Genomic DNA, 11,598 nt, shown 5'->3' with positions numbered 1-11,598 from the left:
CATTCATTCATCTTTCCTTTTTATTATCTTTGATTATATTATATTATATTACTAGATAATGACCGAACTTAGCTCGGTCTTTTTTTTGTTGATAAATTGATTTCTTAGAAATTATATTTAAATACGAATTACATACTGATAAAATGATGAAATATGAATAATATTTTTCGATCTCACCGACAGAATAATAATAATATATCAAAATTATCGATAAAGTTGATTATTGAAAACACGAATAAAACAACATTTTCTGAAAATAAATCGTAGCTAGATCGATTTATCTACCCTCAAATCCCCTATATACTAAATTTTATGAAAATCGTTGGAGCCATTTCCGAGATTCAGATTATATATATTATTATATTTATATATACAAGAATTGCTCGTTTAAAGATATAAGATAATTGATTACGAACATGTGAAGTCCTATCCATTAGAATTATGTTTTGTTTCAGGTGAAACATTAATAGTGTGGTTTTGCCTCGACTATTTTTCGGACTTCCTATATTTGGCGGACATTTTGTTTCATTTTCGGACGGGATATCTAGAAGATGGCGTGCTACAAACGGATGCGGCGAAGCTGAGAGCGCATTACATGAACTCTACCACGTTCTATATAGACTGTCTGTGTTTGTTGCCGTTGGACTTTCTTTATCTATCCATCGGCTTTAATTCAATATTACGTTCGTTCCGATTAGTGAAAATATATCGTTTTTGGGCGTTTATGGACCGAACTGAGCGACACACAAACTACCCTAACTTGTTTAGGTCAACAAGTTTAATTCATTATTTGTTAGTGATATTCCATTGGAACGGGTGCTTGTACCATATAATATATAAAAACAATGGTTTCGGTAGTAAAAACTGGGTGTATCACGATACGGAAACGGCCGATGTAGTGAAACAGTATCTTCAAAGTTATTATTGGTGCACATTGGCGCTCACGACAATCGGTAAGTTATTTTTAATATTTTTTATTTAATCTGTTTATGCAACAGAAAATGCATGTGTATGCGTTAAGCCGGAGAAAAATTGTCATTCAAAAGAACTTATATTAGATGTTTATATTACACACTGGTCTTTATTAGTGGTAGAACATCTTGTGAGTTCGCACGAGTAGTTACCAACCCTGCCTATTTCTGCCGTGAAGCAGTAATGGGTTTCGTTTTGAAGGGTGGGGTAGCCGCGGTAACTATACTGAGACCTTAGAACTTATATCTCAAGGTGGGTGACGGTATTTACGTTGTAAATGTTTCTGGGCTCCGGTAACCATTTAACACCACGTGGGCCGTGAGCTCGTCCACTCATCTAATCTAAAAAAAACAACATTAAAAAAGTGAGTACAATAAAATTTTGATACGATGTCGCGATTTGGATCATCTAGTAAGAAATAAGGAGATACAAATTTTCTAGTAACAACTACTTGACAAATCATTTTTGCCTACGCTGACCTTATTACCTACGCGGCTCATTTAAAATTAAACCCGCGAGGGGCGGTCGGCTTGTGTTCGTTGCGATGCGATGCGGCCTCCACATGCGGGTTTCTTAATTTACCTTTGAAGTTGGGATCGCCGACGGTAATTTTACACGGCCCTGAAGTACTAGGACGGTATTATGTCACAGGAGCAGTTCACGATTATGCCTTATGTACCCGTATGCCTGCTCAATTTATATGTTTACGATCACACAGCCAGCTCGGTCAGAGCTATAGAAGTTATAGAGACCATTTTATTTAAATCGTATCGTAAATTTAAAATGGTTTCCACAGTCTTCTAGATTTTTTTTCCTTTTACATTAAGAATTATGTAATTTATTTATTTGGAAAACAAACAGTACAATACAAACATATAATATTTTAGAAAATATAGCTAAAACAATAACCAAATATGTTTCCACAATCAAAATCACATATAAGTAGAAAGTGAACAGAGAAGAGAAATTTAGAAATTTAAATTACAAAAAAACAAAAGCAACACAATACGAACATATTATTTTATACATCAACTTACACTATAAAACTATAATACTCAACGGACTAAATCACCTTATAAATATTTTAAAATAGCTTTTCTATATGCTATAAGTGACAAGCAAAAGATGTAAGCATTAGAGAGTAATAATGTAAAAGTCGTTTGTTCGTTTGTCTTCTGAGGCAGTAACATTATTGTATAGGTTTTGTAATAGAAAGTTCAATAGCCTGCTCGCTATTACAGTATGAATAGGCTAAATATTTAAAATCAAACTTAATGAGACAAGGCCAAATTCTCCTCAGTTTAATTTAAAATTCTTTTTCCTTTTCTTCTGGGTATTTTTCGAACGAATTAGAGCCCAGTTTTTACTACATCTTTAACGTTTAGACTCCTTAATTTCTCTTTGTTATTTCCCTTGGCCGCAAAACAAGTTTTTGATTTATTCAAGCTTTCCTTCCGATTAAATATTACTGAGTTGGGTGCGATGTTTACGTTTTTACGAGGTTAATGTACCAACAACTTCGAATTCGGCAATTGTAGTTTAAGAGCAAACATCTGCGGTTAAAGGTTGACGGTAAATGCAAATGCAAATTTTTTATCCAAACATGCTTGTTTTAATGCAAAACATCTTTACAAGAAAATGAGGTTATCAACAAAATATTTGATTGTAATTGAATAGTTTGAAAAAATATATATAAACGAAATGTTTTTAAACAAAGCAACTGTCGTAAGCGTTGTAGGCATTTGTGTTTGCCAGTGGGAAAAAATACGGCCATGCGAAGTCGGTCGGCTGAATAAAAGCTGCACTTCGCTCGGGAGGCTGACAGTTTCATATGGCACGCATGAAATAGGGGCCTGTCATTGCAAAGCCGGCCCGGAGCCACGCCCGTGACGAGTTCTGTGTCCAAACACACCAGAGCATTGTGGAGTCCTTCGTCAAATAAACGCGTACTTTTTTCTGTTAAACGTTTTCAGATAAATGTCTTGATGTTCCTAAGAAATGGGGTGGAAGTTTAATTTAAGAAATCGGACGGAAGCATTTCATTCAGTGAAAACATTCTCGTTTATTGTCTTTGTGCGTAGAGTGTGGCCACCGGAGAGTTCATTGACACCATACTTAGCCTCGTCAACTACTATATCGTCACGATATGTCCATATAAGTCTTACGTGCTTTCCTTATTTGCCTCACTAATTGCACATGTAAATTTTACTGAAAAAGTGCATGAGTGGTACACTAAAAATTTGAACTGAATTTATAATTAACAAAAATAATATTAACGCCATCTGCTATTGATAAAGATTTAACGATATGACAAAGATTAACTACAACTATTATTAAGGTATTACTGGCGATAGCTCATGTTAATAGTACGCACAGATAGGTATTACCGCCCCGCTTATTTCTGCCGTGAAATGTGAAAAGTGGGGCCGTTGTACAGTAAAACTAAGACTTAGAAATCATGTCTCGAAGTGGGTGGCTTTAGGTTGTATAGACATCCCTATGGGCTCCGGTAGCTAGCTCGTCCAGTCATCTAAGTAATAATAATAAAAAACTGATTAGTAGTAGTATTATTTTATGATACATATAAATAGTATACATTACTACTATTTAGGTGCTAAATATATTTTGCGGAGATATGTTTAGAATATTATTATTTAGAATGAAACGGTAGTTAGGTAAAAATAAGATAAATCAAACCTCCCACGCTATCTGGTATCTTTATACTAACTTACATTTAAGGATTAATAGAATTATAAAAATTTGGATGATAGACAGATAGAGAATGGCAAGATTTGTAGAAACCACTGAGTCATAGTGATTTTGAACCAACACGGCTTGTCGGCCGCAAAGTAATCACTCTTTTTGCTTTGGAAAGTGGAACAACCTTCATTCCAATATAACATTGAGGTAGTGGATTGAGATGGACGGCGACATTCATGTTTGGATATCTTTGAGCTTCATAGACCGCTTAAAACCAAGTACATAAGTCGTCAAATATCTAATTTAGTCGGTACAAAAAATGAATAATATAATTCGTTTAAGAGATAAGATCGTCTTAAGTGGTTAATTAAGTTTCTCGAGGATAATATATAAAAGGAAGCTAGAACAAAAGATGCTCTTAGTAAAGGGAAGTTGCAAATGAGTTCAGCATCGTTGACAGAAACTTTGTCTTAACTTACCCACTTTCTTATGTGTGTTACTTAGAAATATATTAGGTCCGGTAAATGAGTTTAATAGAAAGAAAATATAACCGTAGTCCTTCGTTATTATATGATAATTTATAACAAAATATTTAGTTGTTACCAATTTTTACTGCTCTTTTAAGCCAATTTTGTTCTGCCAATTTCTGCTATGAACCAAGTACGCTGGTCCGGAAGGTTTGATAGGTATTGTTCCAATGAAACTATACCTTTGTACGGATGTTTCAAAGCAGACGGTCCTGTGCAACCGTATGATGTATCCTATTTCATTCACTCACAGTAAGCTCTATAAATGTGCGTATTTTTCTATTTTTAGTATCCCTTTCTCGTTTCATCCAGTTTCAAGCGATGGTCCAAAAACAGTTCAATATTTAATTAGGAATTGAGTTTCAGACTAGTTTAAAATTTTGAAACTGAAAATTTGTTGTAGATCTTATTTTTGGTATTCAACACAAAATGGAATAATTCTTAAACTCCATATGGAAACTAGTTTACTATAGTTTTAGTGAAATCTAGTTGACATTTAATGTTTATTTAAGTGTAAAACTTATAATAAATCACTCTTTGAAACTGTCAGAAGTAGCTGTGTATTGTAAATCCACATTGTCAATTCTCAATAGACCGTTCGCGATATTGCCTGTTAAAGTTTTTTTTTTGTGTTGTGAAAATGCCTGTCCAAAACCAAAGTTTATTACAGATAGCTTCACTATTCATATCAAATTGATTTGGTTTCTTATTTAATAATCAACCAGCGTCTTTGTTTTTCTTAATTTATTTTTATTGTAGTGGAGAAAAATAATAGTGATATGCAACTGGGTATACATAGCGCTGTGGTATCACAACACATCCAGTGTATATCTGAATTAACCTAAGAACAAGAAAATATTGCTAATAAATTGCTAATACAAATTCCGTAGAATAAACATTGGAGCCTTGCATCGGTCGATTGTGCAGAAACGTTTATGTTCGGTGAAAGAATGTATTTTATTAGTCGACTTTACCCTTCCCTAAAAGTGGTTACAGGACGTGAATGCGTTATCACTTTGAGAAATAAGGTATATGTTCTAATAAGATTGTATAACGGCTTACGCGCCTTTAAATCTGGAATGCATGACTGCATCGCGGTAGATGTAGGCTGGTTAGTGGTACGCGGCTACCTCTATAGGCTGTTACAGCACTGTAGATACAGCGGATAGATATTTTTTCATTTTAGTAAAATAAAATTATTAAACATTTTAAAAATACATTTACGGTTTATTTTCCGTTTATTATTTCCGATTTCTTAAATATTTTATACTTTTCGTTATTTTCATAAGCTAGACGATCAGCTAGCTTGACATTTAAATGTTGCGCCTGCTATCATCTGTTTTCATAAAACAAATATTTATGACGCTTACGTTATTAATACAGATAAATTAATTATATAGTTTAATTCGTAAGCTATGCGGCTATGTTGTTGAGTGTAAGTTTTAATGTCGCTAAGTTAGTCATTTATCCGGTGGGGTGACATTTAACCTAACTCACGATCAAAGGTTAAATGTTTCGGTTTGTCAAAATTAATCTGTAGCGGTTATAAATGACATAGTTTAACTAACTTCTGCGTTATAAATTCACAGGAACTTCTAACTAGTTATTCCGTCAGAATGTGGAACCAGGTAAACAAGATAGGGACGTTTACCGTCTTGTACAACGTCGGTTATTAACCTTTATTGAAGATTAACGACAGAGGTTAACCATCTTTAACTTTAATTGGAATAATTGGAATAAATTCCTATTTCGAAACAAATTTTATTCTTACATTTGGATGTTCAGATTGTTTCTTTTATTTAAAGATACTTAAATTTCTTAAAAAAAAAACTTAAATTTTTCAATTTTCGAACCATTGGGATTCGTTATAAATTACTTTAAATTGTTTAATACAGCATAAAGAAAAATAATAAAATCAAACCTGCGAAATTTTTAGATTGGGCATGGACTGAATTATATGAGATATTTATTTATTACGCTTCATGTAAAATTTACATTGGCGGGCATTAAGCCTAAGGCATTCTCTACCAGTCAAAGAAAAGGTCGTGCAGAGTAAATAGTCGTAGGTGCAATGAAATTTATATTAAATTACAAATATATGCATAGATGCATATATTAATAAACAGAGAGAGAGATATTGTAAGCCTACATGGCATCTTTCTGCCGCGAAGTAGTTGTGCATTACAGATTGAAGGCAGCTGTTTAATAATAAAGTTGAGAATCCGACCTCACGTCTCAAGATCGGTAATTCACGTTTTGATATGTATGGATTCCGATAACTACAAGCTAGTTCAGTCGTAACTTCGTTCACCCATGAATTCAATAAATACATAGCATAGTACATTATTATTATGCATTATTCATAATTTATTAAACAAGAAAGTGAACATTACTCCTGTTGTTCGATTCCTGCCACCGTTTTTTTTACAAAAGCACTCTAAGCTGCTTGATTGAAAAATTCTAAGAAAGATAAAAATATTGTGGCTGAGATTCCCTCGAGTCGAGCGCTATCGACTTGAAGTGTCTTCGAGGTACTTCGGCAAAGACCGCGAAGCCGTTTTGACTCGACCGATCTCGGGCACGGTCGAACGCACAAGTTAATGAATTAATAGCAACCGCAAAAAAATTATTCGCTATAACGTTGTTCTGAAAATCTATCTATATATACCTAGTCAGGTCATAAATTCTGTCACATGTTTAATGTAAAATAATTGAAACAAGTTTATTTATTATGTAACCATTCATATACCAAAAGGAACTTAACAAAATATAGATTCTTATGACACTAAAGCTTATTCAAAATGAGCTCCGTGATTTTGAATACAGGCCTTCATCTGCGCGGCCAGTCGTCTATCGCAGCACTAACGAGGTCCATGTCAATATCGGCGGCTGCCTTAATCAAGGATGTCTTGAGTGATTCCAAATTGGGATGAGGTTTTGAGCACGCCTTTTCCTCCAAGTGTTGCCATATCTTGTAATCTAACGGATTCAAATCTGGACTGGAGGAGGGCCAGTCTTCGTGCCGGATGAAGTCGATTTCACGCGCCGCCAGCCAGTCTTGTGCTTTTCGTTCTATGAGCTGGCGCCGAATCTTGTTGGAATACCCAGTGCCTGTTATTGAACATGGTATGAGAAACAGGTTCCACAAGGTTCGTCAGGACTGTATTTTGATACACAACTACATTCGTTTTTACACCTTTCTCACAAAAATGTACCTCTGTTAAGCCCCAATAAGAAACTCCCAACCATACCATGAGCGAGGATGGAAAATGACCTCGTTGGACACGCGGAATACGGTTGCTCGCTTCTTCACTACTGTGTGCGTACACCTTATCATTTTGTTTGTTGTAGCTCTCTTCTACGATAAAAATTTTTTCATCCGAAAAAAGAATTTCCCGATATTTTTTTCCCGCGTACCGCTTCAACAAAGCGCGGCATCTCTTCAGTCTCAGGTCCATTAGACGAGCATTCAAACGATGTCCTGTTTTTCTTCGATATGCCCGAAGCCCTAAGTCTTCATTTAACACCCTTTTCACCGTGGTTCTGCTTAACCCCATCTGAAGGGCCAACAGTTTCTGCTTACGTTTGGGATTTCTTTTAATTCGCGCCTTCACAGCTTTTATCACTGCTGGAGTCCTAACAGGCCGAGGGCGACCACTTCTAGACCTGTCATGTACACTAGAGTCTTCATTGTATCGTTTGATGGTACGATAAACGAATCTTTTGGTTGTATTAAAAATTTTCAGTATGTTAAAAATTTGAATTGGCGCGTAACCACAACGATGCAACGCAATAACTGCAACATGGTCTTCTTTAAGCGTCCGTCCACTCCATATTTAAAAATGAGTAAAATTCTAAAAGTATACTTTTTTATTTTCATGAACAATTCGAAATTCGAATTCAATAAACTTTTTTGTGACCAGCATTCTAAAAGAAAAGTTTTTACTGTGTGACAATACTTATGACCTGACTAGTTATAAAAATGAATTGCTGTTCGTTAGTCTCGCTAAAACTCGAGAACGGCTGGACCGATTTGGCTAATTTTGGTCTTGAATTATTTGTGGGAGTACAGAGAAGGTTTAAAAGGTTTGATAAATATGAAAATGCTCGGAATTAAATAAAAATAACAATTTTGTTTTTCTTTTGATGTCCCCCCCGTTGGACGGATTACTTTTGTTTGTTTTAAGTTTATTTTATACAAAAGTTTAGGTCTTTTATTTATCGATTGAGGCACTATGAAGTCTGCCGGGTCAGCTAGTAACTTATAATAATATCGACGCTTGAAAGGCAAATGTGACTAAGCGACAATAACTGCTTTATACATAAATGATAGGCAATAACCATATTCGATGCGCAAAAAAAAATATATTTCTAGCTCTATTAAAATAATTTCAATCCTACAGCTAGATTCGTTAAAATAGAATTGTTTTCAGGTATTTCAACTTTAAAATAGCCTATTGTAAAGTTCACGCATTGTCGCTTAGTCACGTTTGCCGTTCAAGCGTCGATATGTGAAATATCTTTAATAAGAAGTTTAATTCAGTAACGAAACGTATGTATTGTTGGAAAAGATGAATAGTTCCATCACGCAGACTGTCGTGAACTTGAAGTCTTAGTTGATCCATTATATTCTTGTAATATGTACACGTATTATGTGTTTGATTCAGCAGCTATGATTGGCAGACGAGTTCTCTGGTCTCAGATCTCCCTGATACCAAAGTCCTTTTTTTGGTTTTTTTGGAGTTTACTCCTTTAGAATCGATTTAAATATATAGGCCCGGGGTATGAAAATGATGGGGACCAAAATCGTACTAGCATGTCACACGAAATGCGTTATGCGCCTGATTGGCTCCTGATTGCGTGATGCGTGCGCGCGCCAATCAGGAGCCAACGCGCGGCCGCGTTATCGCAGGTGACGCCGGGCTGCTGCGCCGGCAGTCCGCCACAAAGCCTCGTACTGATCGCGCGTTTCTCTCATTATTGTATTTTCATATATTTGTTAGTCGTTTGTTTTGTGTCTCGTTAATTTGTTAATAATCTGTAGTGTATCGTGTTGTCGTAATATAGAACTATTTCTCGTATTGTTTCGTTTAATTTTTTATATCCAGTAAACTCCAGTCGTGCGTCGGAGCGGACACACACACTTTTTTGGAGTTTACTCCTTAAGAATCGATTTACATATATAGGCCCGGGGTATGAAAATTATGGGGACCAAAATCGTACTAGCATGTCACACGAAATGCGTTATGCGCCTGATTGGCTCCTGATTGCGTGATGCGTGCGCGCGCCAATCAGGAGCCAACGCGCGGCCGCGTTATCGCAGGTGACGCCGGGCTGCTGCGCCGGCAGTCCGCCACAAAGCCTCGTACTGATCGCGCGTTTCTCTCATTATTGTATTTTCATATATTTGTTAGTCGTTTGTTTTGTGTCTCGTTAATTTGTTAATAATCTGTAGTGTATCGTGTTGTCGTAATATAGAACTATTTCTCGTATTGTTTCGTTTAATTTACCGACATCGTTTTGCTTGTGGCCGGACGCCGTTCGGGTTCGATTCCTGAACGTATCAACTGTTAGTGGGTTGATACCCGAATATAACCCGCTACAAATCATTTATTAATAAAGCTTATTAAATATAAACAATTCCTTCTATCAGTGAATGGACAACTTATATATTAATTGTAAAAGTGAATTATATAGACTTACTTAATTACCGCATCCACGTGTTCCGCAACTCCCGGATCATTCTCACTAGAATACGTAACTTCCATATTTTACTGTATTCAACTGACACAAATTTATATTTATATCCAGTAAACTCCAGTCGTGCGTCGGAGCGGACACACACACTTTTTTTTATTGCTCTGTTGGGTGGACGAGCTCACAGCCCACCTGGTGTTAAGTCGTTACTGGAGCCCATAGACATCTACAACATAAGTGCGCCACCCACCTTAAGATATAAGTTCTAAGGCCTCAAGTATAGTTACAACGGCTGCCCCACCCCTCAAACCGAAACGCATTACTGCTTCGCGGCAGAAATAGGTAGGGTGGTGGTACCTACCCGCGCGGACTCAAGAGGTCCTACCACTAGTAAAAGAAGGGTCTGGAGAAAATCGACAAACTTTACATGTAGGAGATTGTCCATTGATTGAAACATTTTGAAATGGGCTTTCCTTGTCTGGATGACACTAAGATGGAGCGATCTCCACTGGTAATTAACAACGAGTGCCTCCGTCTCGAGAATCCAAAGTGGTATTCTTGCCAACATACGTGTTGCATTGATGGAAATGATGTGGTGCCACTGCAGCCACTGTCAGGGTCAAGGACCGGCCTCAGCAGCTGCATGTAGAGACGGTGTGCTATTCAGCCCGTCCCCTCGGTATTGCGTAGCAGTCGGCCCAATGTTCCAAAATCTAACCCGAGAGACGGTTTGGTCCCAAAACGCCTACACGTAAAGGATCTTGTCCACGTTTGAGCGGTCCTCACGGAAGTCTTCTCTAGGTACTTAATCTAACTTAAATTGAGAAACTAAAATTCTTTGGCTGATTAGCTAATAAACTGTAAGAAACTTCAACTTCGCCAAAGTTGTGTTAACCGAGTTACTGACAGCCACGATTTGTATAATAATTTTTAAATTTGTTCTTTAAGCACATTAAAGATCTTGTTGAAATGAAAGGATTAGAAGTTACCGTAGAGTGTGAAAGATAATGTAAGGGCAACAATAGATTCCTAGCTGAAACTTCTGTCAGTGCTATCCTAAAAACGTAATATTGAAGGAATGTGAATTAAAATTAATTTAAATGTTTGTACTACACTGTACTTTATTCACTAAACTGTTAAGTTATTTAAGATCCAGAAGAGTACTAAACATTAAAGTTTAAATGCTATTTCGAAGGCTACTGAAACTGTTGTTCAGTACAATGTTGTAATAGGACTGCAAGAGGTGTTTTAATGTAGAGGCCATTCCGTTTAATGACAACCATTTTGAGTTCCGCACCCGCGAACATTTAAAGCATTAAGGGCAAGTACCATACATTTATGACAGGGAATTCCAAACATTATTCGAGTTCGTGATTTTCAAATGTCACTAAGAGAAGCATTTTTTTGGTTTTTTTTTATCTGGTAATTTCGTTTATGTATTCTGTACATACCAATTTTAAATATTGGTTATTATTAGTAATTAGAACCTAAACTAATAACGAATAGTTTTTCATGACTGTTTCTTTTAAATTACTCATTAATAAAGAGCGTTCAGGAATTATTTTTTAATTTTATTTTTATCTGTCAGCCATTATACTATTTTACAAGAATTTAGATTGTATCTTTTAGAAAAACATAAGATGGATCTGGTTTTTTTTCGAAGAATCGGCTTCTTGTGTTTTCATGTAATCTCGAGCTCTAT

At 35.9% G+C, this 11,598-nt stretch overlaps 1 protein-coding gene across 1 annotated transcript in view; it reads left to right on the top strand.

The window, feature by feature from the left end:
* LOC101739015 (cyclic nucleotide-gated cation channel alpha-3) overlaps positions 1–11,598 on the top strand; it is a 92,630-nt gene that overhangs the window by 50,132 nt on the left and 30,900 nt on the right. The window contains exon 5 of the mRNA XM_062672612.1: positions 456–953. Coding sequence (XP_062528596.1) covers positions 456–953 — 498 coding nt within the window. The remainder of the gene's footprint in view (positions 1–455; positions 954–11,598) is intronic.

Source organism: Bombyx mori, chromosome 15 (assembly GCF_030269925.1).
Source record: "Bombyx mori chromosome 15, ASM3026992v2".
Taxonomy (NCBI): domain Eukaryota; kingdom Metazoa; phylum Arthropoda; class Insecta; order Lepidoptera; family Bombycidae; genus Bombyx; species Bombyx mori.
The sequence above is the reverse complement of the archived record's forward strand: the minus strand, read 5'-3'. Positions and strand labels throughout refer to the sequence as shown.